This window comes from Crotalus tigris, unplaced genomic scaffold (genome assembly GCF_016545835.1).
Source record: "Crotalus tigris isolate CLP2741 ecotype Arizona unplaced genomic scaffold, ASM1654583v1 scf7180000024293.1627790, whole genome shotgun sequence".
Classification (NCBI taxonomy): domain Eukaryota; kingdom Metazoa; phylum Chordata; class Lepidosauria; order Squamata; family Viperidae; genus Crotalus; species Crotalus tigris.
Window position 1 is genome coordinate 572,302 of NW_024100466.1, and position 27,998 is coordinate 600,299.

Sequence of the window (27,998 nt, forward strand, 5' to 3'; positions counted from 1 at the left end):
AAAACCATATTGAGGGACTTCATGTTTTCAGCCAGGAATATAGGAAGCTCCAGGTTGGACTAGATGCCATTTTATTCACCAAGCTTGCCACAGTGTCCCTTCTTTGTCTTAGTGGGATTCTGCTCAGACGAATATTGATTGAGCGTGAAGATAACTTCCTTTTTGGCTGGTTCTTCCAGCTGAAGACCTGCCACCTTTGCTAAAGATGTCACCTATTTACAGCTGGCAGCTTAACAGGCGCTTCATCGTCCTTCTGTGGCCAACTTCATTCTTCCAAGGAAATGGGCTATTTTAGCCAGATCCACTTGTCTCCCACATCAGCATTGTAACCTGGTGCAAACATGCGTCCAGGAAGCTGCAATGAAAGGAAAGCAGGGAAGATCCCTCAGCTTTAAGTAAACATTTGCTTCTGCTTCTGCTTCTCTGAGCTGGTCCGTCCCGTATCCTTGATCCAATGATCTTTCTCCTCAGGAAGTCCTGGGAACTGACACTTGGCAGGGAAGTCTCTGCTTTCTTCCAAGTGGCGTTTCCAAGGCTTTGTGAGAAGAACTGGTCCAGCATCAGTTGATTTGAAATTTCAAATTATTAAATAAAATAATCAAAATAATTTATTAATAAAATGTATTTCGTCTTTAACTCTACCAGTCTAAGATCCAGTAACAAAACAAATCAGTGACCTTCAAACGGGAGTACTTGACTGGCAGCAGGCTCACCCCAAGAAAAACGAGCTGTGGTCGGCCAAAGCGGCCGATGGCCAGTCTCTCCACAGGCAGCCGAAGGTCTTCTTGACCGAGGACCAGCCTTGGTTCAGGCTTCACACTTAATGGCCACACGGATTTTCTCCAGAGAATGTCCTCTTACCTCCCTGTAGCTGTGGTAGATTGTGTCAGCATCGAGGCCTCCTACTGTGACTTCAGGAATGTAGTCGGGAACCGTCAGAGGACTCAGTAGTTTGGATTTGTCATTAACACTGAAAGGAAAAGAAAGCTTGTAACGGTGATTGATCCAAAGAAATCAAGAAGCAAGTAGGAGAAACAGACATACTATGAAGCTAGCCAAGTATGAATTGTGGACTTCCTCACTCGGCAAAGTATCTGAGGTCAGATTTTGGGTTGGTGAATATAGAAAGCAATCTCTTCCTCTAGCTAAAGGGATGGAGCACATCTCCATGACTTCTCCACCATCCCACAGAAAGGAAGCCACAACCTACCCGGGCTGTCACTCACTCTCAGCCTGGAAGATTTTGCAGATGTATAACTTGCACAAGGGTAGAAAGAAAGAATAACACAAGTTAAATTGTCTCTGATGATAAAATGAAGCCTGCACCGGGTACAAGCAGACTAATTCCTGAGGATTAGGTGCTGGGGACAAATGATGGCTGGCTTTGCTGGATATAACTTGAAAAAGCATAAGAGAAACTGTTGCTGCTGTGAGCCAGCATGGAGATTCCTAACAAAAAGCATGGGAGGACCCGGCCTGCCCCCTTTCCTGCACAGAGGCCTCCTGGCGTCTCCATCGGAGCTGTACGATTTGCACGGGGGAAAGAAAGTTTCTCCCTTCCCTGCTGGGAAAGAAATGGCAGAGTGGATCTGCCCCCCCCCATCAAGAGCCCTAAAGGAGACAAGCACTGCAGGGCCACCTAATCACCCCAACACTTTCCACAAAGGGGGGCAGGCAAGCTTTCTCTATTCCGATTGTGCCTCTTCAAGCTTTACAGTCAATCCCGACACATTTTTTCTTACTGGGGAGCAACAGAAAAGCTTTCACCAAATCTGCTCCACTGTAGTTTCCCTACGTGGCAGGATGCGGGGAGCGGGGAGAAGGGTAAATGATTGGGGTTTGTGTGTCAAAGAATGGAAAACAAGCATCAGTTATAACATTTATAAACTGATCCACATATGTACTGTCAACCCTGGAAATTGTTTTAATCTTTCTGACAGCCATAATCTCCACATTTTATGCTATGGTTAGAGAGGTGTAGATACTGTATGTAAAATGAAATATGTAAATAGTTCTCGAAGCCCAGAGTAAGGTACTCATGGAAACCCTGGAGCCTCTTCTAGGATTTGCCTCCTACCTCAGCTTCACAAGAGAAATACCTCAGCCTGCTCTCTGGAGGAGGCTTTGGTACAAAATCCCTCTGGAGTCACAGCTCTGGATTACACCAGTCAGACTAAACACCACAAATGCTTCTTGGGAAGAAGGCCACTTTCTTACGGGCTGCTTCCTGTCTTAAATTCCAAAAATCAGCATGTCTCTCAACCGTGAGTGCTGAACTTACCAACACCTCAAGTAATGCAAGGTAAGATCATCTTGTACAAGCCAAGGTCCTTTATCAAATTTCAGCATTTCAATGTCTTCAATAATCTGTAAATTAAAAGATGGGAATCAATTCCTATAACCCTACAAACTGAAATCTTTTAATTGGTGAGGGAAGAGTTGACCCCAATTCCTTCATGGTACAAAGCTCCCACCTGTCCAACTTTCTCAACATAAAAAGTGGAAAAATTCTGCTTCTGTCTTTTGCAAATTTAATCTGATTTCAAAGAAACAAAAAAAATATTCTACTGTTGCTTCTCGCATTAATGTTAAATGGTTACACAACTTTTTACCTTCGTAACACATTCCATCTTTTATTTGTTTAAATGCTAGTTCCTTCAACTTTTTTTTTTTTTAAATCCCTCCTTTCGCTTACAATAACTGTACTTCTTTTGGCCTGTTTTAGTCTGATTTCTTTGTGACCTAAAGCCAGCAAGTGATGTCTAATATATTACTAGAAAGCCTTCTACACAAGGGAGGAGTGTTGGCTCCTACCACTTACTCTCTCCATGCTGTCAAGTTCACTGGCTGTATATTGCAAGATCTCCGAGGTCTCACTAGAAAGAAAAGAATAGCAATAAGCCATTTGATTTAGAAAATACAAGATCATTAAATCTAAAACTGGAGTAAGAGATCCAGAAAACATGGGTTAAAGTGACCTCTGCAGAAACACACCTATTATACGCCAACAACCTGCAAGGTTAAGATTGAAATCAAGGAAGAGCTTCTTCAACAAGCAGCTGCCACAAAACGCCCTGGAATTTTGGAAGGTGAGTAAGAAGCTATCAGGCCACTGGCCACAACCACACAGCCGCTTTCCGCCTGGTCAAGAACAACCTTGGCCTGTATGGAAACTGCTAAATAGAAGGTCAAAGGACAATCTAAGAAAATGGGGCTTTTCTACAGAAGATACTCTGAGTGAATGTGCAGAAGAACAATCCATCTCACACATACTACAGTGCACACAATGGCCTTCAAATGCACAGAGGAAGACCTCATGCAGGCAAGAGAAAGGATTGCTGATGTGGCCTGATACTGGGTGGATGTCATCTACTTTTAATCCTATTTATTTTATATACTTTTTATATGTGCTCTATGATCTATTTTATACTTATGTTATTTTACTTATTTTACCTGTTCAGTGTGGAATGTTATATGTCTATAATTTGAAGGTGCTCTGGCACAAATAAAGAAAGAAATCCTAAGGGTCAACGAAGAGAGAGAAGGATCCAAGAAAGGGCAGATCACCAGTGTTTGGCCCTGGGGAGCCTGGAGCGCAAATAACTGATCAGTCTACAACCAACTTGAAGACCAAATGTAATAATCAGACCTCAGCATGAATTTATCTAAAACAAATCTTGCTGGAATCACTTGGTAGTCTTTTGTCAGAATGCTATACACCCTCCCCCAACACACACACTTCGCTAGAAGTAACTGAGTGGTACACAACAAATATAAAGCAATATAAGTAAAAAAAACAGTTATTATTAAAAAGTTTAAAAAGCATAATCTGGTTAAAAAGCTCAGAGTATTCCACAGAATTCTGACCATTTAAAAGAGGCACGTCCCACATTCCACTTACCTCATCTGTGGCAGGAAAGAGTTCTTATAGGCATCTTCAATGCTTTGAAGATATGCTGTTGATACGTTTTTTTCATAGGGCTAAAAACAAAATGCGATTCATGAGAATAATTCTGTTAGCTGACTTGATCAGATTTGTATGGCTTTACGCTTTAGCTCTTGAATTTAAAATATTTATGGAAAAACCAAGCATCTTTGAGCAAACTTCTTTCCTTCCCTCCATGGACCCACCACCTCAATCCTGGTGGATTCTAGGAGGTTCATCACCAGCTGACCACTCCCTTCAGGTGAGATCAGCTGGATCTGAAAGGGATCTATTTACTACATGCAGGGAGCTTCTTCCTCAGAGAAACTAAGAGTCAATCCATCTCAGAGCTGCTGGATTAAAAACAAGGAGCAATAGATATTGGAAGACTTAGCCTATATTTAAAGTTAATTTGTCCCTGCCAAATAGCTTCAACTTCAGCTTTAAGCAACAGAGAAACAGCCAAAACCCCCAACAGCACAAATTGTCCTGGTCACAAACTGAGACACAAATGCAACTTTACCTCTCCTATCTTGTCAATCCTTTTCTTAACTTCTGAGACAGGAACATCAATATAAAGGACCAGGTGAGGAGGCAAAATTTCACAAATACTAAGATGCTTCATCCTATAGTAGTGTTTCACACCTACAAAAAAAGCAGCATACGTATGCAAATGATTTATTCACCTAACCATGCAACGTGTTTTAAGGAAAGCAAGCAGAAGCATTGGGCTTCCTTACTTAGAATAAGAGGGTTGGAAGAGACCTTCAAGGCCCCTACTCGAGCAGGAGATCCTATGCCATGGGTGTCAAACTCGATCGCGTCACATGATGTATCGTGACGTATCATGATGGTTTTTGCCTTTGCGGTGCCAGGGTGACACGTTCGGCCCGCAGGCTGCCAGTTTGACACCCCTGTCCTATACCACTCCAGATAAATAGTTGCCCAATCTCTTCTTAAAAACCTTCAGGGATGGAGCACCCACAACCTCTGGAGGCAATCAGTTCTACTGATTAATTGTTCTCATGGTCAGGAAATTTCTCCTTACTTCTAGGCTGGATCTCTCTTTAATAATCTTCCACCCATTACTTCTTGTCTGGCCCCCATGTTTCCCTCATGCTTCCTTCCATGTAGAGGTAATACCATTGAGGACTACATGTTGAGTGCAGTTGGTCAGCCAACTGCGGATCCATCTGGTGGTGATGCTGTCTATCCCATATTGTTCTATCTTACCAACAAACAAGCTGTCTACTTTGTCAAATGCCTAGTGAAGTCTAAGTAAACTATGTCCACAGCATTATCCTTATCTACTAATTTAGTCACTTTGTCAAAAAAGCAGTAAGCTTTGACTTCCGGTTTTGACATTATGGTAAGATGGACGCAAGGAAGCAGGGCTCTGCCTCCCACGCCCGGTTTCTTCCTGCTGGGGGCCTGAAAAGGGCCTGAAGTCACCCCAGAGAGGTGACAAAGCAAGAGGGGACCCTTCTAGATCGTGGGGAGACGGCGGCTGACCCACTTGCTCCAAGGAAGCTCTCAGAACAACAGGAGAAAGACTGGCCACACCTATGCAGCCAGTCAGAAGCTGCTGACCTCCAGAGAAAAAAGCGGCTTCTAACAAGCATGAGCATTTGAATCTGGATGAGATTATTTTCCTTCCTCTACGATTTAAAAACTTGTTCTTGGAAAAAAGGAAACTCCCAGAACTAAAGGAAGGAGGGAGGTTTCCTTTTTTTTACCCCTTCTCCCAGAATAAAAGTGGTGGTTTAAGCTTTCTTGGGGGAAAATAGAGAATACTATAAAATTAACTTGGACACAGCAGAGAGAAAAAAGTTTGGGGAGTTAAAATACTTTACTTTAAAAAAATTTTTACCTTCCTTGGAGAGTATCAGAGTAAAGCTTTAAGAAAAAAATCCTGGCTGGAAAGTTACAAAACAAACACCTGATGACATCTGGCGAGAAAAAAGAACCACACTAAGTTCTGTTTATATTTTGTCTGTAGTGAGGGAACTTGGCCTGAAGCCCAGACACAGATACAGACCAAATCCTCTGATATCTCTGAACTCAGTAGCCTTGTAGATTGCAGCTGGGAAAAGAGAAAAACTTCTTGGGTTGTCTTTTCTGCAGGATGGATTACAACTAAAACTACAAACTATTTTGAAGCCATCTGGCTTCTTTATTTATTTATTTATTTATGAGACTTATATACCGCTTTAAGTGCAAGCACTCTCTAAGCGGTGTACACCTGTAAGCAATGTATATATATATTTACATTGCCCCCAACAATCTGGGTCCTCATTTTACCTACCCCGGAAGGATGGAAGGCTGACTCAACCTTGATGGAAGGCTGAGTCAACCTTCTTTGGATTACAAATACTGTTTGACCTGTAATTTTACAAACCGTTCAGAGACAGAGTGAATGGTAAGGAACTATCAACAGTAAGACATTTGGGATTATAACCTTGGTAGATTGCAACTCTGGATTTTGGGACAATTGGTTAGAGTTGGTGTCAGAAGATTATAAACTTTTTTTCCCTCTCCCCATTTTTTTTCCTTTTGTTTTTTTTTTCTTTTTCTTCTTGTTGCCTGGGGAGCCCATTGGATTATAGATTTTTAATCTCAGAAAGGACAGTGGAAGCTCAACTGTTGGTGATTTCCCTTGGAGAAGGTTCTATGGACTATTAACTTTGAATAGTAGGACCTTGCGAATTATAAATTCTGACTGAGCTATAACCTTGGATTTTGGACAATTGCTGTGGAAGTGAGCCTCACAAATAGAAGTAGATTACTAATCTTTTTTCTTTGTGCTCCCTTTTCTTTCAGGGAGTGTATTGGATGACAGAGACTACAGACAAGAACTATAAGAGATATTTAAGACAAATTTAAATGATATATTATGGTATTGAATGGTTTTGTTTAAGGCGGGCGTTTGGGAAAAGTATTAGAGCTGATAAAAGATTTGGGGGGGTAGAAACAAAAATGAGTATTCTGAATTTAGCTAAAACTGGCAAGAAAACGCCCTCAGCCTCATTCTCCACCTTTGCAAGCCCTGTGTATCAGAGATCAATCAAATCAATGCTTTAACAAGAAAAATCTAACACTTTTCAGAAGGAAATGCAAGTGGCATTACAAGCAATCCAAGAGGCAATCTCCTCTCACAAAGAAGATACAAGGAAAAATAATGAGACAAAAGACAACTTTGATAAAATGAATCAAGAAATTAATAACATAAATTCTCAACTAGAAAGCCTCTGACAGATGGTTACAAAGAATGAACAAAGAATTCAGAAAATAGAAGACAAGTCAGTAGAGATTGATCAGAAGATGGAATAAATAAAAGATGAAAATCAGAGGTTGAAGACCTTGAGAAAGAAACTAAATACCCCATCCCTTCCTTGAAGAAATCTCTTCTGTTTTCTTGAGAAAAATATCTTTGTTGTTTGTTCTGCAGGGAGCTTTGTTATTTGTACTGATTCAATGTGAGCTTCCAAGAGTCATTATGATTGCATACAAATATGTTTCATAAGTAAGGCAACACTTATGAAGTAGAAATGATGGTTTTTCTAACTAAAGAATCCTGTTTTAAATATTTTGTGTTATTTCTACATGTTCATCAGGTTTAGGTCAGCTTTGCACTAAAGTTATACCAAGAATGAAAACTCACAATCTTTTCTTGCACTGAGGATCCAATCGCATCACCCCAACCTAACGTCCATGTTGAAAAGCTACTACACAACTTTGTCACTGACCATAAAATAAACCCCAGTGGAAATTTCAGTGGGAATAGAAATATAGCTCTAAGAATGGGATGGGGAATTTGAATGTAGAATTGTAAAAATTTGGGGGAATAGAAGGTTAGGAAGATCACCAGCAATCTTCACTTCTTGATCAAAGAGAGCATTACTTACACCTTGGGTGAATGTAGTTTTGCTTTGACATGGCCTCCAGGAAAACAAAGTCACTGTAGGGGGAGCGTTCCAGCACGACTCCTTGTCCTGAAACGAAGGGAGCATCACAGCCATAAAATTTACTAGAGGGCATTTCAGTCTGGACTAGTTTCGTGTTTTAAACATTTTGCACTCCCTAGTTTGCTGAGGTGGCTCATTTACCCCTCTGTGCATTTCTTTCATTTCCCAGTTTCTTTTTAGGAAAATCCGCTTTTAGAAAAGCAGGTTTCCTAAGGTTTTTTACTTATTTAATCAATTTATATGGGTGTCCATCTCAACAAGTAACTCTGACTGGTGAACAATATAAAAATAAAACAACAAAAAATAAAACACAATAATCATTAATCATTAGTATAACCAGGAGACAGACCCAACACACTCGGAGCCCGAGACCTAGGCTCAAAATCAGATCTTTGGGGCTCTGAGAAAGGCCAGCCAGTTGGGTTAACCTAATCTCCGAATAAACAGTTTCATCCAGAGTCCACTGAAGCTGCAGTGTGGCCATTTCTCTACACCTGCCCTAAAAGGGAAAGGATGAAAATTGTCCAGGCAAGGTTGGCTGAGGGATGACCCCTTGAGCAAGAGGCCTACCACTGCCTCCTTAAGAGGAAAGAGGAATAAACCATCGCCCAAACCGAATCGCAAGTCCCTCCCCAGGCAGCCTGAACCAGCCAGGAGAACCATGGAGCTACCACAGAGGGGGCCAAGCTGAGGTGAGGTGGCCCCCAAAGCATTAAACTCTCACAAACAACTTTGCAAGATCTAGGTTTGGCAGCCTCCACTGAACCTGCTTCAAGGCTGGAGTCCAATGCAGAGCAAATCCAAGTGATTTCATCTGTCAGGTGCCCAGCACACTCCTCACAACAACCGTGCAGCTGAACTCCATAACTACTACTTCTTCCTAAGATGGTCTGGGTTACCCGAATGAAGGTGTAAGATGGTAATTTATGGATGAAGAAAGAGTGCAGAGATGCATTATATTTTGCCTCTCTTAGTATCAAGAGGCAGGTTCTAAAAGCAGCTTTAGACTGCACTGGTCCACTCCTTGTTGTCTGCCAGCAGAGCTCTAGGCATCGGTTCACCTGCTTCATCTCCCTCTGCTCTTCTGTAAACTAGGAGACCTTCCAGGATCCACGGCTGCAGAGAGGCTGCTCAGTGCAATCCAGTTCAAAGTCACAAATAGCTACCAGAGTTTTGTCAGACCGTGCAGCATGTCCACAGGTATGACCACGCCCAGACCAACTGCAAGCTCCTCTGAAACCTTCCAAGTCCTGAGGTGGTCCAACCTAACCAATCTAGCCTCCCTACAGCAGGGGCTGATTCCAGAGAACCGCAAGCTTGCTAAGGAGTGATCTGACCATGATAGGGGAGAAATACTATCTCCCCTAAATCCATGATCGCCAGATGATCAGCATCTAGGTGATCTGGGACAGTCTCGTGATGGTCATGGTGGCCATGAACGCCAGAGCGACCTCTGACCCCCTTCCCGGAGAAGGCAGGTTGAAGTCCCCTGGGACCATAAGCTTGGAGAACCCCATCACCAATCTGGCCACCCATTGAGGTGCTCAGGCAGTGACACTGCTACACAGCAGGAATCCCAATTGTTGTTTCACTTGGTTACGTTAATAAAATGTTGCTAATCACCTGTACTCAAGAGATGGCTGAGAGCATCTGCATACTGTAGAAAGCGGGAACAGTACATCCAAGCTTGAAGCCGGTAAGAGTTTCCATTTGGATGCTTAGGCTCATTGTAAAATGTCTCCAGACAGCAACTGCCATTATATTTTAAATCCAGTTTTTTTCCATCTCCCGTGAGACTGTCTAACAAATGAATATTGGCTTCTGGGAAATATCGCAAACCTGCAAAGGACATTAAAAAGGCGAAATATTTTTCTGATGCAGAAAATTAAATTCTTCCCAGATTCTAGTGAAATTATCTTCTTTGAAGAGACGGTCCTCTTCTTGTACAGAGGGAAAACCTCTTCTGAAAAGAGTACAGATAGTCCTCGACTTACAACAGTTCATTTAGTGATCGTTCAAACTTACAACATCACTGAAAAAAGTGACTTATGGTTGATTTTCACACTTATGCCCGTTGCACCACCCCCAGGGTCACGGGATCACCTTTTGCGAACTTTTGACCAGCAAAGTCAATGGGGAAGCCACATTCACTTATTAATTCAACAACAGCAGTGATTCACTTGACAACTTGTTAAGACAGGTCATAAAATTGAGCAAAATTCACTTAACAATCACTTAACAAAAAAATGTTTTGGCTCAACTATGGTCGTAAGTTGAGCTCTACCTGTACTCATTGTGACACATTTGTGCATCACCTAAACACAAGTAGAATTTATGTCCTTGCATTCACACACATACACACACACACACACACACACAAAACTCAATGACTATGTGCACAAGCAATTATTATTTCATTATGAAAGCAATAGCCATGTGTATGTATATGTGTATGTGTATACATATACACACATATACATATATACACACACACACACGTACAATTTTCTTTCTTCTCAATTCTAAATATAACAGGCTTGCATGAGCTACTTGGGAGCCTTAGGCAATTTCTCTCTCTTATTCACCGAAGGATAACAACTACAGCTTGCCTCAAAGTGAGATTTGCAGCTGACCCGAAGCTAACACGATAGACAAGAAATTAAAGAAGGTATCATTTTGTTGGCAGCATTCTTATTTGTATCTCTTATACTAGTGCTACATTCTTGATATTCAGTGACTAAACTGCACAATTTAGCAATATACAACGGCCCATTACATACCCAATATTTCTGCCACTTGTTGGGAAAGTTTTGCTGTGCCAGCATGCAGATTACCATCCACTGTGAAGACTTTGCTGTATTCAGTGAACTTTGCACTAGCTTTATCTCCCAATATATACGCTGTCCAGCCATACTGAAGGTTCCTGTGGGAACTGACATGAAGCTTTCCCTGGTGAGAGAATATCTGTCAAACACACATCTATGTTCTATATAATTATTTACAATATTCCACATAGACATTTTGGAGAGGGGAAAATTATCTATCAAGCAGAGGTTTAGATATAATAGTTGAATCAAAAACATAAACAGAAGGAACATAACAATTCATAAAAGGTGAGAGCGATTGAACGCCCTGAATGATAAAAGATAGTCACCAGACTTCTGTCTTCAAATACAAAATAGTCTGCAATAGTGGTGAATATCTGTAGCTCGAGTGTAGGATAAGGGTGAAGATTCTCTGAACTTGTGGGTTGGTTTCCGAATGTTGTGGAAAGTCCGCTGAAAATGTTACCTAGCCTGGTAACGAAACGCTGGGAAAACAACCCATAAGCTTGGAGAATGAACCTTCACCCTCACAAAATAGTTTCAAAAGAGGCACATTATAAGCATTTAAAATAAATGGCCTGATCAATTTAAACTGCCATCACACTGGGAGGAATAAAGATCAGTAACTGACAGCATAATTCTCACTAACACTCTGAAATGACACACCAAATGTATTTATTTATTAGATCTTTATCCTGCCTTTATTAATTTCTAAATAACTCAAGGTGGTGGTACATTGCTAATACTCTCTCCTCCTGCCATTTCCCCCACAACACAGTGAGGAGAGCTGGGCTGAGAGAGTGACATCTTTGTCAGTTTTTAGGATCTAAGCATGTGCTTGAATCTTCACTTCAGATACAAAAAGGCCTTTATTGTGCCTGTCAAGGGCAAGCAATTATGTTACAGGGTACAAACCTTACTATCAGGCATAAGAGCTGCTGGCTACCAGGGATGTGGAGGCTGAGGAGGTAACAGAGGGCCATGTGGCAGAATTGGCAGGGGAGCTGGACTTTGAGGGAGGGAGACATTGCATTGGGTCTACAGGGACCAAGACTGGACAGGGCTACTCTTAAGTCCTGCCACTTCAAGACCAACCCCTGTGGTGCTGTTGAAGTGGCAAACTGGGTGGTCTGGTTTCTCACTCGTCACATTATTAGCTTAGAGGGAATGGGGGGGGGGGCGATGGCTGGGTCGGTCTATATGGAGTGGGGTCCCCTTGACCTTTTCACCTTCGTAAAGCGGCCCCCCAGGAGCGTCTTAAGGACGGGGCTGTGGGAGGAAGCGCTGCGACCTCCCCTGCTGGGGCTTGAAACCGTCCAAGACCCCCAATGCTTGGCCTGTTCTCCTTGGAGCCACCTGGGGGGCTGAGCCCTTAGGGGATCAGCATGGCTGGACTACTACAGTGCGCTCTGCACAGGACCGCACTTTAAATCCCCAAACCGTTCGAGGATGGGGCGGCTGGGGAGGGACGGGCCTGCCTCGGTCTCCCCCTCGAGCGAGGCGCAACTGCTCCGGATACCTCGGAGTAAACAAGACCAAGGCCGCCGCCGCCGCTGCCGCCCCAGAGAAAGCCCCCACTCCCCCGGACGATGCGCGGCGGTCGGCCCTTCTTCCCGCCCGCTGTGGTCTTCCTCCTTTCCAACGGTTCAAAGCCGCCCGGGGCCGCCGGGACGCGAATAGCCCCAGTAACCGAAGGGCAGCGAGGGGCGGGCGGGCGGAAAGGCGCTTCCGGCCGCTCCTTCGACGCGGTCCAGGCCCTTGAGGGGCCGCCGAGCCGGCCCCGCCTCCCCCCGCGGCCCCCTCCTCACCAGCAGCCCCCCGGCGGGGAGTCGTCCCCGGGCGCGGCCCGCGCGGAGCACCGCAGCCAAGGACATGACAGCCGGGCAGCGGGGACAAGACTCAGCCCCTGCGCCCGGTCGCGCGCAGATGACGTAGCGGGCGCGGGCGGAGGGCGTCGCCGCCATGGCGCTGCTGGGCCGGCTGGGCGATCTGCTGCGGCGGGCCGTGGAGGCGGTGGGTGGCTCTGCGGGGCCGGGCCGGGCCGGGGGGCCGGGTGGGATGGGCGAGGTGCGGCGGGGGTCGCCTGACCGGGCCTTCTCGCCCGCTGCAGGAGGAGCCGCGCCTCGATCTCCCGGCCGCCTTCACGGAGCACTGGAAGGGCGTCACCCACCATTACCTGGAGGCCCCAGGTAGGAAGTTCTGGCTCCGGCCCTGCGACTTCCTAGCGGTCCGAAAGGCGGGGGGGCGGGGGGCTGTGCTGCCGAGTATTTGGCTGCTGATGCTGATGCTGATGTTCCGTCTTTCCCCAAGATGAAAACAAGTCGGCGAAGCAGACGGACATTCCCTGGCGCTTAAAACAGATGCTGGACATCCTGGTCTACGAGGAGAAGCAACAGCAGGAAGGGGAGACGGGACCCTGCCTGGAATACTTGCTGCAGCACAAAATCCTGGAGACACTCAGCACTCTGGGGAAAGCAGAGGTGGTTCCTCTTGTGGTGCCTCCCTTTTCTCAGGAATGAGAGCGGCACAATTTGGGGGGTTCAAGGTCTTTCCTGAAGATTTTTCCAGTCATAACTCAGACATTCCTTTACCTAATTGGAAATACCCCTTTCTTATTCTGGCCTCTTTGGCATAATTTCCAAATTCATTTCTCTTTAGAGCAGTGGTTCTCAACATTTGTGTGACGGCGACCCCCGTCACACAAACGTTCTGCGCATGCGTGGCGCCGCGCGCATGGGGGCGCCGCCGCCCCATGCGTGGCGCGCGTGCGCGGTGGTGTGCCCATGCGCAGCGGCGCCCCCTGAGGGGAGAAAATGGCGGATCGCCTTCTTTGGCGACCCCCGAAAAATGGTCAATCGACCCCAAATGGGGTCGCGACCCATAGGTTGAGAACCGCTGCTTTAGAGATTCTATACCTAAATATCGGTCATTCTTCTTCCAAATAAATCATGAAGATAAATCTTTTACTATGGCTTCATTTGCATTTTTGTCTGTTTGCTTTAAAAAGTCTTATTTGTATTAATTTCATTTATCAAAGTAAGATAATGTCAGGTCTGCCATCTTCAGCGTCTTTGTTTCACTAGCATCCTTTGAGTCAGATGAATAACAGAGTTGGAAGGAACCTTGGAGGTCTTCTAGTCCAGGAAATGCTATACCATTTCGGACAAATGATTATGCAATCTCTTCTTAAAAACTAAGTGTTGGAGTATTCACAACTTCTGGATGCAAGTTGTTCCACTGATTAATTGTTCTGTCAGGAAATTTCTCCTTAGTTCTAGGTTGCTTCTCTCCTTGATTAGTTCCCATCCGTTACTTCTTGTCCTGCCTTCAGTTGCTTAGGAGAACATGTTGACCCCCTTCTTTGTGGCAACCCCTGAGATAGTGGAACACTGCTAACATGTCACCCCTAAGTCTTCTTTTCATTAAACTAAACATGCCCAATTCCAGCAACCGTTCTTGTTTTAGCCTCCAGTCCCCTAAGTATCTTTGTTGCTCTTCTCTACATTCTTTCTAGAGTCTCAACATCTTTTTTACATCATTGTGGTCAAAACTGGATGTAGTATTCCAAGTGTGGCCTTACCAAGGCATTGTAAAGTGGTATTAACACTTCACGTGATCTTGATTCTATCCCTTTGTTAATGCAGCCTAGCACTGTGTTGGCTTTTTTGGCAGCTGCAGAACACTGCTCGCTCATATTTAAATGACTCCAAGATCCCTCTCACAGTTACTACTATTGAGCCAGGTACCATGGATACTATACTGTTTTTTCTTGCCCAAATGTAGATCCTTGCTTTTTTCACCATTGAATTTCATTTTGTTAGATAAGGCCCAATGTTCAAGATCCTTCTGTATCTTAAGCCAATCTTCTGGAGCGTTGGCTATTCCTGCCAGCTTGGTGTCATCTGCAAATTTGATGAGTTCCCCTTCCTGCTATAAAACGTGAGGAGGGGGCAGGAATTTAGGAAGTAAAGTTAGGGCGTGGGAATGGGAAGATAAATGGAGAGGGGAGAGACAGGCTGACAAGAACCAGAGGTGCTAAACTAGAATAAGCCGACCGCCAGGGACACCTGTCCTGGAAACAGAATTGGAAACTATATCGAGCAGTGCTAAGCATCAAAGTGGTTCCCAAAACATCAAAAGGGCATACTATTGGGCACTGATGGACTAGTCAGAGGAGACAGCCAGGGAAAGGGGGAAAAAGTGTAAACTTTGCATGGGAATACTCAGATCTTGCTTCAATTTCACTGCAACTACTTAACTTTAGTAACAGAGCCTATCACTTCAGCCAAATGGAGTTGAGGTCTTTCTTAAAAGTCTTAAGTTGGAGCAGGTCTTAACAATTCATATTTGTGCAAGATGGCCCCTAAATCATATATTGGGAAACAGACAAGAAATTACTTCAGAACCATAGGACTAATAACAATTATTCTGCAATAGATTGTACTTGACCCGTACCTACATTCTGATGCTTTTTCAGTTTAATGTTCAGACTATCACTGTGTTCCATTAGCATTCAAGATAGTCAAGTAATGTAGTCTTTGATGGACATTTTTAATGGAAAGCTTTAAGGAACTTTTCCTAATGTGAGCCTTGTTTCTCTGCTTCCTACAGTATCCTCCGGGAATGAGGTCACAGGTGCTTCTCTTTTTCAGTCGCCTGCTGGGGCAGATGCAGAGCCCTCTCTTGCATTACTTCAGTGTTTACCGGCCTGTTCAGGTGAGGGCCTTTTTAAGGAGCTCAACAATTTGCATGCATTTTGAAGATAAAGCAAAAGCACCGTTCTACCAAGGGAGCTACTTCTTAGTGACTTGAAAATGTGTCCAGTTTAAAATATTTCTAAAGCATCTCTGTATTTGCTGATTTTGCCACACCTTTCGATCTTTTTGCAGAAACTTATTCAGCTTCAGGGGGATGCATTAGGCCCTGAGCTGGAGAAGGAAGCGCTGCAGTTTGTTGCTGTTCTATGTACCAAAATCAGGCAGGAACCTGCTCTCCTACCACACGTCCTAGAGGTAAGGGATTGCTGGGTATGCCAATCCTTTTCACACTGTGTGTAGCCTTGCCAGGCTAGGGCGGGTCAGGAAACAAACATCACAAGAAATAACTAGAGTTGTATTTTATTGAAACAGGTTGTAACAACTGAATTTAGAATGCCTGACAGCATTTCCTCTTCCCTCGCTCCTATACCAAAGAGAGTCAAGGCAAAGCATTTGTTTCTTTCTCTCTCTTGTCCTGTCTTTCTAATTCCCTGTTTAGCTCCTCCTGTTCCTGCAGCGGCAGCCTTAGGCAGCGCCAAATGATGCACTTCAGAGGGCATAACAGCTGTGCCACTGAGAATGGGATTAGAAAGGCTTTTTAACTGTTGCTGCCTGCTTTATGAAAAGTTCTGAAAAGACTTGTACTGGATTTTTGTGTCCCCTGACTCTTCTGTGCAGGAATAACTAGATGTTTTCTCAGCCTATGCATTCTGTCTCAAATTGCCTGCTTTTTTTCCCCCTTTGGTTGTAGGGATTCAAGATTACTGAGTAATTTGTCTTAGGAAATAGAACTGGTCCTTTTGTTTGGAGGGTTTGTTATGTCCAATTATTCTTGCAAAACCTGGATGATATATCTTGCTGAGCTTATTTGTATTCATTTATTTATTAAATGTATATGCCATTCATCTCACTGTTAAGGCGCCTCTGAGCGGCTTACTAATGATAAAAAGTTAAATATAAAAACAACTATAAGAGTTATATAAAATTAGAACCAATATTGATTTATCAGTGGAAATTGATCTGGCCTGAACTCTCCTTCCTCTCCTCTTTGCCTTCAAGGGCCAGAATGTTGATTCCCTGGGATTGGCAGCCGAGCCAAGCATGACCTCTGGCCAGACCCTGCCCTCCTTTGAAGAACAGGGTGGAGGGCTGTGTCCAGAGAAACCACTCAGGGACCCTGCTGCCTCCATGCTGAATTTGGTGACTGCTCTCATTGGCTTATGTAAGAGCAAGGTATGAAATAACCGGTGCCGAGAGCCCTGGGGCACGTGAAGAGCAGAGGGGATGAGCTTGTCTCTGCCTGACTCTTCCCTTCCACACACGGAGTATAGGAGGGGGACATTTGACAGGAATGGTGTTATTTTTCCTCCTTGCAGAACAAGAAGGTTGTGCTAAAAGCCCAAGAGAACCTACTGCTTCTTACCAGGGTGGACCATCCAACCGCTGCCCAGGCCTTGGCCCAAGATAGCATGCTGTGCCTTCTGCTACCCGACTATCTCTGCTCCCTGTACAAGGCCATCCCTGTTACCATCAAGCCTGCTGATGTTACCAGGCTTCCACCCGTCCCGTGCAGGTACAAGGCTGTTGACATGTTGAGCCCACAATCTCTGCCCCTGAGATTTTCACACTTCTGCTGCTCACTCAGCCCTCCCAACCTCTCACCGCACCTCTTGTACACCCCACACACCCTCCCCACACATCCTCCCTGACCCAAGCCCTCCCTGCGTGTTCCCCAACCCTGCACTCTCGCACCTTCTCCCCAACTCGCACCACCTTGCATCCTCTTGGCTCCTGCCTGATCTGTGTGACACCCTCTGTACCTCCTTGCACACCCTTCCCAATTCATGCTGTGTCCTGGCCTAACCCTGTGCACCCTCCGTGACCCATGTTGCACCCCTTCCACACTCATGCCCTCTCCAGCCTGTGCCCCACCTTTCATCTATTCCTTTCCTGATCCTCGCTGCACAGTTGCCTACTCTCCCTGACCCTCCCTGTGACTCTTGCACACTCTTATCTACCCCCTTGGCCCTCGGGATGCCTCCCCTGGCTCTGTCCCTAACCCAGCAGCAGCAACCACTTACCTTTGTGCCTGCCTTGGACTTGCAACTTCCTGCCGGTTTCCCCACTGACTGTGGTTGTGGGAAACTGGCAAGAAGTTGCCTCATCTGAGTGTGGAATTCAGTTAATGACAGCAACCCGGAGTGCAGGGATTAGTGCTGCTAAGTGAGGTGTTTGCACTTTATGACTGCATCGCTAAGCAACAGAAATTCTGGTGCCAATTGCTGTCATAGGTTGAGGACTACCTATACATACGCTAGTTGTGCCCACTTTCTTTAAGGCTACCTGTGGCTCCATGAAATAATAACTGACCCGATTGGTTTTTGTTTTTTCCTGTTCAAGAGGCGGGATAACAAATAGATGCACGCTGCTTACAAAGACCTGCAGCATCACGTTGGGAGACAGATTTCACTTGTCACCCGCTCAAGGTGTTCCGGTCTTTCCGGTTTGCCTCTTGCAGCTTATCCGTGCTGCAAATCCAAGCAGGAGGGCCCCGGATTTGAAGGAAGGGCTACTTGGACCAGTTGTGTAATGCAATGGTTTGAGATCAGACAGGGAGTGCAAAGATACCTTAGTAGAATGACTGAGCGTTAGCCACACAAATGCACGTATAGGGAGGAATATATTGGTAAGCATGGCAAACGTGAGTATGAAAACCCCTTTCTGTCCTCCATTTCTCTGAGTTTGGTTCCTCTCCTCCCCTTCGCAGCACAAGGATGCCAGGGTGATCAGGTGTCCTTGGGTTGAGCCTCCTCTCTTTTGAACTTGCAGGCTCCAGAGTGACGCCTCAGTGGAGGAAAGCTCCTTCCCAGGAGAGCACAGCCTAGAGGCTTTCTTTGATTGGCTGGAGTTTTGTGACTGTCTCGTGAAACAGGCTCATCCTGTAAGAAACCTTTTCCCCTCTTCTCTCCCTGCCCTTTTCCTCTTCTTCCTTGGTTCCAGGGCTGGGGACGCCTAGCTGGGGTGTGGTGGAATGGGAGGAGTGACTAATAGTGGCCGTGCACCCCATCAGGTTGTTGGAGATGCCCTGAGCACAACTGTGGGGCGGAGGCTCTTCCTAGAAACCTTGCGGCCTCAACTCTTGCAGAGGTGAGTGTGGGCTGAGTGGACTCTTGACTGCATGTGTCGCATCGCCAGGGGATTCCGACGGGAAGCACAGCCAAGCACAGCCCTCTTTTGCTCAGTGGGTCCTTTCTTGGCAGGTCAGACTCTGGGATTCTCTTTTCAGTGGCTATCCTGACGGGCCTGGCGAGACGGATTCACGCTCCTGCCCTCCTCCAGCAGCTGGCTGGGTTTCTGCTGGGAACAGAAATGGATCCCATCAGGCCCAGTGATTCAGCCTGGCGGCCACAGAGCCCCAGCCTCTGCTCATGGCTGATTGAGAACTGCAGCCATCCGTCTGATGAGGTGAGCCTCCTGCCAATCCTGTGTCCCTTCCGCAAGAACTGCAGCGTAAGCCATCGATAGTTTGAACACCTGGAGTTAGCTCTGCCACAGGTACCTGATGGCACCTGCAGAGCAGCCTTTCCTCCTCACTGAGGCCCTGATACTTTGAAATGGGAGCTGAATTTTCCATTTGAGTTCTGTGGCAGCTTCAAAGTTCCCAGGATCAGCAAGGAAATGGAAGCCCTTCTGCGGGGGAGTGGGGGGGGTGTCCTAACGGTAGTCTACTGTACCTTTTGCTTGAGAATTGGGAACTGTGGTCTCTGCGGCCCAAGTCTCTTGGCTTGGCTGTTGGAAGCCACCGGGGCATTTTCACCAAGTCCAGCTGTTCACACTCTCCTCCTTGCTGCAGATCAGCATGGCCACCCTACGGTTGTTTGAGGAGCTGCTTTGGCTTCCTGACCAGCGCATCTTGCAGAGCCTGGTGCTGTGCCATCTGGAGGAGCGCAGCTACATCTTGAGAAGTCCAGCTGGTCAGGAAGATCTTGCCACCCCTGAACAAGAGTTTTGTGAAGAGGGGCTGTAAGTGACCTGGGGAAGGAGCAGATGGCCCTTGGTGTCCTCTACGTTCGCAAGTGATGAGAAAAAGTCTCTTCTTAGCACCAGGCTGACCCTCTTTATTAAGATGAGCCGCTTTTGATGGATTGAAATCATTTTTTGGTTCCTGTGATACAGTGTTGGCATTTGTTTACAGTTCCCCACAAGAAGCGCAGAGCCTTCCCTCTCGCTTACAGTCTAAGGCAGTGGGGCAGGGGCGGAAGGGAAGAGAAGGGGAGGGAGGGAGGACCTCCTTTGATCCTGTTGGATTGGGCTGATCTCATCGTCTTTGTGCTCCAGCAGCAGCTGATGGGCCTGGATCCCAGGGCTGATTCACAAACCGGCATGTTACCTGTCAGTCCCCCTTTCCTGAGGCAGCAGTATTGAAGTTGGTCTTTGGCATTAAATATCATGTTTTTGCTCTTTTAAGTGAAAGTATAGCCTGTAACTTTGAAAACATGGTCAAGGCTGGCCTGTTCCTGTCTCTGCAGAGACCTAGAAGAAGATCCTTACTTTGCAGATGGGCTCCCAGCGGCCGAGCCCCAGAGGCCAAGCAAGCCAGTCACCTTGGCTCCAAAGGAAGGGCCTGGCCAGCCAGCAGGGCCTGTGGATGCGAAGGAGGCAGTCAGCAGGTACGGTTTCGGTAGAGCAGCAGCAGCAGGGAGTAGCAGTTGCTTGCATCCCTGTTTGGGTTAGGAAGATGCAGGACCACTATATACAAGATGGCTGAGATGTACTGCCCAAGTTACTGAGTTTGGGGCTCTGCCTCTATGAACATCGGAAGAGTGTTGTGTAAGAGTGTATTATGCATAAGCTTGTGAAAGAGCCAATTTGGTCTACAGATAGTTCTTAACCTATGTCTGGTAGAATAGGACCTTGGAGGTCTTCTAGTCCAGCCCCCCGTTCAAGCAGCAGAACCTATACCATTTCAGAAAAGTGACCGTCTAGTCTCCTCTTAAAAACCTCCAGTGATGGAGCACCCATGATTTCTGGAGGCCAGCTGTTCCACTGGTTAATTGTCCTCACTGTTAGGAAGTTTCTCCTTAATTCCAGGTTGCTTCTCTCTTGGGTCAGTTTCCAACCCTCGTTTCTTGTCCTGCCCTCTGGTGCTTTGGAGAATAGTTTGAATAATTGTGGCAGCACCTCAGATATTGGAATACTGCTATCATGTCGCCCGTTTCTTCTTTTCTTTAGATTTCACTAGCCAAACCCAAGTCCTGGAGCGGTTACATGTTTTAATCTCCAGGCCTTGGATCATCTTAGTTATTCATTTATAACATAAAATATGAAAATACAAAAGCAAATAGTAAGGGACAACAGTAGGGGAAGGGAAAATGAAAAAGTGTGGAGAAGGGGAGGGAAAGAAACAAAAGGCGTTGACTTCCGACTCCTGTTGCAATAAAATAAGAAATTAAGATTGAATCTCAACTTTTTACATTTCTATAGCAGTATGAACTAGCCATTTCTATATCAACAAATCAGTCTAATCAGTAATACCCAATATCATAGTATCAGTTTTTTCCACCTCAAGCACAAAGTCCAGAAGTGGTTTCCAAGTAGAAACAAAAGTACTTACATTCTTTTATCAGAACAGTCAGTTTAGCCATCTCTGCTAACTCCATCAGCTTTTGTAACCATTCGTCGAAGCCAGCGTTTCTCAAAATCTGGGTCGACTCCCTGGGGCTTGCAAGCAACTCTGTGGAGGGCAGCTGCAAATTGCTTGGCAGCCAAAAGGACTGAAGGCGGAAGGCAGGCAGGAAACCCAGCCTCTTCTGTAGAGCTGACTAAGGCAAAGCACCTATGGCATGCGTGTCACATGGCTTGGTTGTCATTCAGCCTGGAGAGTTTATCCAGGGGGAAATGAACAGAGGTGCGGGATCAGGGAACAGGGAGCCCAAAGCAAGCCATCTTCGGGGCATGGTGGGAACATAGCTCAGGTCAAAATGGGCTTCTCTACTTGGCCAGAAAGGATGAAGGGCGACCAGGCAGAAAACACAATTCTGCAGAGCTCCGACCTCCAGTTTCTTTGTGTTTTTTTTTTACCCAGCTTCCTTTGCCTAGTACCAAGTGAGGTGAAGACCTCAGCTTATCTGGAGGAGGCGGGATATGACACTTACGTCCATGATGCTAAAGTACTGGTGAGTCCTTTGATACCCTCCTATCCTGCAACCTAAATAAGCAGTTGATTTGTTTTTCTGAACTCCAGTGGTCCAGTGTTAATTATAACGATGATGATAATAATAATAACAACAACTTTATTGTCACTTTGAATGTACACCAATCGGCATACATCAAAATGAAATTTCATTGCATACAGCTCTCAAGGGGTCACCACCTCCAATATACACACCTTGTTCGTGGCCAGCTCAAGTTACAGATCTTCCATTGTAGTCTCCAGGGAGTGAATGATGGCAAACAGGACAGATGGAAACGGAGCTCCATGTGGATTAGCCCTTAAATTAGCTTGTATTCCTGCACGACAACCTCGCCTCCTTTCCTTTTTCTGATCCTGTCTCTTCCACTTTTTCCTTAAAGAGGCCTCGCTTCTTTCCGCCCCTGGAGAACGCTGCCGCTGCCACCAACTCCTCCAAAAGCCTCTCTCCCATCCTCTGGGCCTGCCGACAGCCTCATCCAGTTCCTTGGCTCCATAAGCCCCGGGACCTCTCCTCCTCCTCGGCCTCCTTTGGAAACAGCCCTTATTTGCAATAGAATCTGTCGCTGGGCCAGCAGTCAGATCTTGCTGCTGGCAGAACAATTTAAACAGCACCAACGACTTTTAGCGGTCTCACCAACAGTTCCGAAACAGCTAGAAACTCGCCATGCCAGCAAAGATTGTCAGTCGTATGTCACCTTAGTTGCACCACGTTGCTCAAACATTAAAACCTTCCTGATCATGTGGCCTATATCCCTTAATATCCCTCCCCAAACGTTTCACCTTCGAGAGCCAATGCAGCCGCAGCCGATCCAGGTGCCGCCATCTTAGAACTTGATGTCCTGTCCAACGACGACTGAAACACACTGTGTCTCCTGGTTCCTTTCTTGTACCTGTTTCTTTTTTTAAAATGGCGCAGCAACCTTTTAAAAAGAGAGGATGTGTGTGCTCTATCAGCTGAGGGCTCTAGCGGAAATGAACTTCCTAGATCCTTTCAGGCCTGGGCAGGAGACAGAAATATAAGTGGCGATTGTCTTGGTTGGCCTTTGGAGGGCGGGTGTCCCCTGATGGCAGTCACAGTCCCTCTGACTTCTGAGGAGGACCTGCAAAGGTTGGGCAGTAAGGCACAATCTTAACAGCAGCTCTGCTCTTTCTTAGCAGGCAGCTCTTGTCATGTATGTTTCTTGTTATGTTTTAGTCTAGCTGACTTGGGGTGCTGCAGCCTCAGTCTTCCCGCTGTACCATTTTATGTCTATGCAAAACCTCTGGGAGAGGCTACCTGTTGGGTGTGAGGTGTACTTGGTATGTTGACGACACTCACCTGTGTATTGTCATTCCAGGTCTTTCCCCAATAATTTTATAAAGAGTTAATAAAATTGAACAATAATACAGAAGCCTAATACAGAACTATTACATATATACATATAATGTTTTAAAACATACAGAACCCCATAAAACTATATGAATTAAAAACCAGAAGAAGAAACTCTCCCTCCCCATCTCCAGCAAGTGTAGTTAATATTAACATCTCCAGTCCAACAGAGGTTAATCGAAAAACATACTTAAATATATCTCATTTCCGTTTAAGCAAATTCTTCCAATCTCTCTTCAAATAATCAAACCCCAATCCCAAGTAAAAATTTAAGCATTGTAAAAGATAAGATTACAAATTAATCAATGACACCCAATTAAACATTTCCAGAAGAACTATTATCATCCAATCTCAGTCAAAACCATTATCACCAGAGATAAACTATTATATCATCAAATAAACCAATTCTCTCTTCTTGCAGTTTCAAGAATGCTGTGCGAATGTTGCGTGCTGGACGTGGCCCGAGGCTCAACTGCCCCAGAAGAGCAGCCCTGCGGGACCCCAGTTTTACGAGGGTCCTTTCCTGCAGGTGCTCTTTGATCGGCTGGCCCAGATCTTACACCAGGTGGGATCCTGAGGGAAGCAGCCTGGGAGAGGATGCCCTAGTGACAGCAAGGCAGGAAGAGGCCCCCGTTGGTTGCAGGGAGGGAGCTTCAAGGGATCCTGGGACACTCCAGGCCTGTCCTCCTGCCTTTCCTAGTTGAGGATCATGGCACAGTGCAGCTGCTCCCTTTTCTCATGGGCGGTTGATGGAACCTGCTACCAGTGGCAGATTATGAATGAAACACTGCATTTCTCTCTCTCCCTCCCTCCCTCATGGCAGCCCTATGCAGTGAATCTGCAGGTGACATCGGTGCTGTCTCGCTTGGCCCTCTTCCCTCACCCTCATCTCCACGAGTACCTTCTGGACCCCTACCTCCCATTGGCCCCTGGCTGCAGGACCCTCTTCTCGGTGCTAATTAGGGTAACATTTGGCTTGGTGCCAAGCCCAGGGTGGGAAACTCGGGGTGCTGTGCGCTTCCGCGGGTGATTCAAGGGGTGCCCAGCCCTGTCCTCTCTGGCTGCTATTGCTGCAACCAAGAAGCTCTGCTCCCTCTGCCAGCCTCTTTACCCTTTCTCCTTTGCCAGGTGATCAGCAGCCTGATGCACAGAGCCCATCGGATCACAGACTTCTCCACCAACTTGCTGCTGGTCCGGAAAAAGCTAATGGGGCTGGTGCCAGATGACCCCCCGTAAGTGGGGCAGAGAGGATGGGGCGGTTCTTCCTTTGGTTCGTGTCACAGCTCAGCTTTTGCTTGGCTGGAGCATTTTCAGGCCCCCTCCGGGCACTTGCCTGCACAACTTCCGAAGTTGATGGCATTGTGCCCAAGTCAAAGCTGCCCCACCCGCACGCTGTACAGAGATCGTTATAACCACTGTGGCTTATTATTTTGATCTCGATGGCAGCAGTTGTGATCAAACAGCAGTGACCTGCCCGAGGCCTCTTATGCAAACGCAAGAGCAGTAATGATAACCAGATGGGCCTTTGTAAGCCTTATCTAGAATCAGCCTGGGGAGGGAAAGGCAGCTAATAAGAAGAGGAAAACTGCCTTTTTTGTCTTGCATGCAATCTCTTTATAGGATTGGCCACCAGATGTTCTTGGAGGGAGTGATCGTGCTGGAGGAATTCTGCAAAGAACTGGCTGCCATCGTCTTTGTCAAGTCTGCCCTTAAGGGCCCCCCTGGGCAGAGTCAGCAGTGCGCTCCTTCCCCCAGCTGAAAGGTCTGGGTCTCTGGCCTGTTGGCTCCCCTGCCTCTTTGAGGCCTTCAGTAGTTGAGAGCAACACCCTTGCTGACTTCCTGTGTGTAGAGAAAAGCAGCAGCACCTTGTTCGTGGCATAAAAGTGGCTTCAAATAAGGAGGGACGGCTGGGATGAGAAGCAGTTGATTGCTTTGTCAGCAGCCAGCTCCGACACAGGCCTCCCGAGAAATGCATGCGTCTCCCTTGATTATGCTGGGACCTTGTTGAGCCAGCGGCCTGCTGCCTGCCTTCTGGTGCCTGACCCAGCTTGCCATCCAGAGCCTTGTCCTTTTTCTTGGCCTAATGCCGAATGCCAAGAACAAAAAGATCCAGATAAAGCATCTGGATTTTATCTTCTAAAAAATACTAGCAAGATAGGGCTGTTTTCAGCTTATTTTAGCCGTTGGGATTAAATCATGGAGGTCCTTGTAAAAGAGGAGTTTTCTGTGGTGCATGGATTTGGGAATCTGTTGCTATAACTTTGCCTCCTTTTATGTTTGCTACTCTTATTCCAGTCATGGTATCTCTAAATGCAGCCCAGGCCAAAAGAGGAAGGCTCCTGTCCAGAGCCTGTACTGAGTTCTCTCCGTGGGGCTGTCTAGCTAAGTCAGTGGTTCTCAACCTTTTTAATGCCACGACCCCCAACTGGTCGTAAGTCGAGGACTATTCAACCAGTTGTAAGTCGTGGACTACTCAACTGGTGCAGCACCGTTTGCAGAATGGGACTTTTGGCGGGCTCATCAGGGCAGAGACAGCCTGGACAATTCCTACTGGCTTTTGAAAGCCAATAGAATTAGACTCTGTTCAAGAGAGTCTATTCTATTGACTTTCAAAAGCCAATAGAATAAAAGGGAGTAGCACAGCTAAGGAAAAGGGGAAAAAAATGGCAGACTGCGTTGTTTGGCGACCCCCATGAAATGGTCGTTCGACCCCAAATGGGGTCCCGACCCACAGGTTGAGAACCACTAAGCTAAGTGACCCTCTTCTCGCCCTCTTTTTTTGGCGTATGTACTCAGCTGAACGTTCTGTACCAGGACTTAATTTTTGCAATATGTTCCATCGGTCTAAAGATGAATCCTGCCATGCTACTTAATCCCTGGTTTTCTTTTGTACCCAGAGCTTTCTGTGGTGAGATAATGGAAGCCTCTCCTACCATCTCATTCCTAGGACTGTTGCAAAGTTCTCCTAGTCTATAAATAGTTTGAGGAAGTAGGTCTGGAGGTGCTGTTCTATCTTGGCATATTGCCTAGGTCTCTGCGGTGAGCTGATCTTTGGCCCAAAATAAAGATGGAACAAACCTGCCTTTGCCATACTTGCTGAGCAGAGCCTGTGGCAACATCGGTTTGAGCCCCCGGAGGAAAGTCGGCTTGTGCTTTAATAAATGAATGTCTGGGAACCTTTTCCGATCTTACATTCTTCCTTCAAGAAACAGCAGAGCCACAATGAAATAAATGTATTTATTAATTCAGCTATGTATTAATAGCTGTAAATGTACCAAAGGCTGCCAGGACTGCTTGGTCTTCCCTGCCCACCTTGCTTTCAGCAGGGGTGCGTAGGATAGCATCATTTGGAAAAGAGTGTCCCAGACCTGCTCTGCGTCCGGTGGCCTGGGGGGGGGGGGGCGGCTTCCATTTCTGGCGCAGCCCTCGGCTGGGAGGAGTTAGCTGTAAATGGGGAGAAAAGAACATGTGCGAAGCCTTTGGAGCACCTGGCTCTTAAGAGCTGCGTCTTCCACTTCCCACCAGGTGAAAGCCGGCTCCTGCAACGCCGGTGGGGCCGGCTCCTGCTGCTGCGAGCCGTCGCTTCCGACCGTGGCCACCACGTTGAAGCAGATGCCGTCGCTTTGCCCCGGATCCTTGCCAAGGTGCTGCAAGCCAAGTAGGCCCTGGAGGTGCACGGCCGCCTCCGGCCGGGCCGTGCATTTCTGGAGCAGCGGCTGGACGGCCGCCCGAAGCCTCTTGCCCGGCTCCGAGGGAGACAGGCTGCTGATCGCCACGGGCAGATGCGGCGCCCCAGTCGTTTCCAGCAGCACCCACAAGGAGTCGTCGCTGCCGGTGAAGACGAGCAGGAGCCTCTGGCAAACCGAGGCGCAGGGCAGCTCCAGCGGCAGGACGGGGGGGTGGCGGGGGCTGGCGCGGTACTGCAATGCCAGGTCCATTAAGGGCAGGATGTCCCGCGAACGGAGCGGCAGGGCGGGGCTCTCCCGGTCCCACCACAGCGCCTGCAGGGACTCCGCGTCCGCCTGCTGCAGGCTCTTCAGCGTCCCGCCTAGAGAGAGGAACACCGACGCTAGGGAGCTGCGCCCGGCCGGGCTGGTTCCAAGGGCCGGGGCGCGCTCGGGCGCGGCGGGAGGTCGAGGCCAGGGCGGGGAAGCAAAGCGGGAGCTGCGGCGGGAGGAGGCGCGCCAACCTTTATGCAGCTAAGGAGGGGGAACCCCTCAAACGGAGGAGCGTTATGCGAGCCCGCGGACTCGAAGGAGACGCCGCCTTCCAGGGCTTGGGAGCAACTAAAAACCACCCAGGGGCCGCAAACCTCCCACCCCGCCAGTCCGGGGGGGGGCGGCTCGTGCGTTCGCTCCAGCCGGCGGATCGCCCCCTCCCACTCCCTTTCCGCCGCCCCCAGGGGAGCGACCTCCAGCGGAGCCGGTGAGCCCGCCCCCTCGCGCGTCCCCGGGCCGGGCGCCCCCACCGGTGGGCCGGGCGAGGAAGACGAAGCGGATCCAGGCGGGGCCGCGCTCCTCCACCGCCAGCAGCGTGAGCGGCCGGCACTGCAGCCCCGTCTCCTCCTGCACCTCCCGCCGCACGGCCTCCACCACGGTCTCGCGGGGCTCCATCCGGCCGGCCGGCAGGTACCAGCTCCCGTAGCACTCGCGCTTGGCCTCCTGCATCACCAGCACCTCGTTCTGCGCCCGGGGGGGGGAGGAGGGGGAGAGAGAAGGGGTCGTTAATGGGTGGCCCGCGGGCGCCGCGCGGGAGGGAGGGAGGGGGGCGGCCTCCGCGGACCTTCTCGTTGAGCAGCACCGCCAGCACCACGTAGCAGACGTTGCCCCGCAGGCGCGCCGGCTCGGGGGCGCCGGGGCCGCAGGCTTCCGCCTCCGGCACCGGCCAGCCTTTCCCGCCGAGCAGCGCCCGCAGCTCCTCGGCCGCCATCCCGCCGCCCGTTGCGTCGCCCGCGCGGAAGCCCC

At 47.6% G+C, this 27,998-nt stretch overlaps 3 protein-coding genes across 7 annotated transcripts; 1 reads left to right on the plus strand and 2 right to left on the minus strand.

Moving 5' to 3' along the window:
• Positions 1–9: 9 nt before the first annotated feature.
• Positions 10–12,700, minus strand: NDUFA10 (NADH:ubiquinone oxidoreductase subunit A10). The gene is made up of 10 exons (XM_039324210.1): positions 12,524–12,700; positions 10,671–10,839; positions 9,514–9,729; positions 7,831–7,917; positions 4,449–4,570; positions 3,902–3,981; positions 2,822–2,876; positions 2,282–2,367; positions 862–970; positions 10–355 (listed from the first exon to the last, which is right to left on the minus strand). The coding sequence occupies exons 1-10, from the start codon at positions 12,677–12,679 to the stop codon at positions 287–289; spliced, it is 1,149 nt and encodes a 382-aa protein (XP_039180144.1). The 5' UTR covers positions 12,680–12,700; the 3' UTR covers positions 10–286.
• Positions 12,619–25,250, plus strand: FHIP2B (FHF complex subunit HOOK interacting protein 2B). Of its 3 annotated transcripts, none has more exons than XM_039324192.1 (17): positions 12,624–12,728; positions 12,826–12,904; positions 13,026–13,195; positions 15,327–15,431; positions 15,605–15,727; positions 16,532–16,705; positions 16,849–17,045; positions 18,302–18,413; positions 18,543–18,619; positions 18,733–18,937; positions 19,326–19,495; positions 20,002–20,142; positions 21,558–21,648; positions 23,456–23,599; positions 23,858–23,986; positions 24,163–24,266; positions 24,655–25,250. In XM_039324192.1, exons 1-17 carry the CDS (start codon positions 12,678–12,680, stop codon positions 24,791–24,793), a joined length of 2,211 nt encoding a protein of 736 aa, XP_039180126.1. In that variant the 5' UTR covers positions 12,624–12,677; the 3' UTR covers positions 24,794–25,250. The 3 variants fall into 3 exon arrangements, with proteins under 3 accessions (XP_039180127.1, XP_039180126.1, XP_039180125.1); XM_039324191.1 differs by having other exon boundaries at positions 12,626–12,728; positions 23,858–23,998; XM_039324193.1 differs by lacking the exons at positions 23,456–23,599; positions 23,858–23,986; positions 24,163–24,266; positions 24,655–25,250 and adding an exon at positions 22,046–23,138 and having other exon boundaries at positions 12,619–12,728.
• Positions 22,634–27,998, minus strand: NUDT18 (nudix hydrolase 18). 3 transcript variants are annotated; one of them, XR_005554407.1, is made up of 5 exons: positions 27,817–27,998; positions 27,503–27,716; positions 26,347–27,082; positions 26,113–26,233; positions 22,634–22,765 (listed from the first exon to the last, which is right to left on the minus strand). XR_005554407.1 is itself a non-coding variant. In XM_039324211.1 (3 exons), exons 1-3 carry the CDS (start codon positions 27,961–27,963, stop codon positions 26,475–26,477), a joined length of 969 nt encoding a protein of 322 aa, XP_039180145.1. In that variant the 5' UTR covers positions 27,964–27,998; the 3' UTR covers positions 26,253–26,474. The 3 variants fall into 3 exon arrangements, 1 of the variants encoding a protein (XP_039180145.1); XR_005554406.1 differs by lacking the exon at positions 22,634–22,765 and having other exon boundaries at positions 25,656–26,233; XM_039324211.1 differs by lacking the exons at positions 22,634–22,765; positions 26,113–26,233 and having other exon boundaries at positions 26,253–27,082.

What these genes read in the sequence shown, in the direction of transcription:
- FHIP2B (XM_039324191.1), top strand. Translation starts at nt 12,678, where the DNA reads ATGGCGCTGCTGGGCCGGCTGGGCGATCTGCTGCGGCGGGCCGTGGAG. An exon ending in TGCGGCGGGCCGTGGAGGCG is followed by an intron (nt 12,729 to 12,825) that starts GTGGGTGGCTCT and finishes CGCCCGCTGCAG; the next exon opens with GAGGAGCCGCGCCTCGATCT. An exon ending in TCCTACCACACGTCCTAGAG is followed by an intron (nt 15,728 to 16,531) that starts GTAAGGGATTGC and finishes TTTGCCTTCAAG; the next exon opens with GGCCAGAATGTTGATTCCCT.
- NDUFA10 (XM_039324210.1), bottom strand. Translation starts at nt 12,679, where the DNA reads ATGGCGGCGACGCCCTCCGCCCGCGCCCGCTACGTCATCTGCGCGCGA. An exon ending in AAACTACATTCACCCAAGGT is followed by an intron (nt 4,571 to 7,830) that starts GTAAGTAATGCT and finishes CTTTTTTTGTAG; the next exon opens with GTGTGAAACACTACTATAGG. An exon ending in TCTACCACAGCTACAGGGAG is followed by an intron (nt 356 to 861) that starts GTAAGAGGACAT and finishes CTTTCATTGCAG; the next exon opens with CTTCCTGGACGCATGTTTGC.
- NUDT18 (XM_039324211.1), bottom strand. Translation starts at nt 27,963, where the DNA reads ATGGCGGCCGAGGAGCTGCGGGCGCTGCTCGGCGGGAAAGGCTGGCCG. An exon ending in CGGTGCTGCTCAACGAGAAG is followed by an intron (nt 27,717 to 27,816) that starts GTCCGCGGAGGC and finishes CCCCGGGCGCAG; the next exon opens with AACGAGGTGCTGGTGATGCA. An exon ending in CTTCCTCGCCCGGCCCACCG is followed by an intron (nt 27,083 to 27,502) that starts GTGGGGGCGCCC and finishes TCCTCTCTCTAG; the next exon opens with GCGGGACGCTGAAGAGCCTG.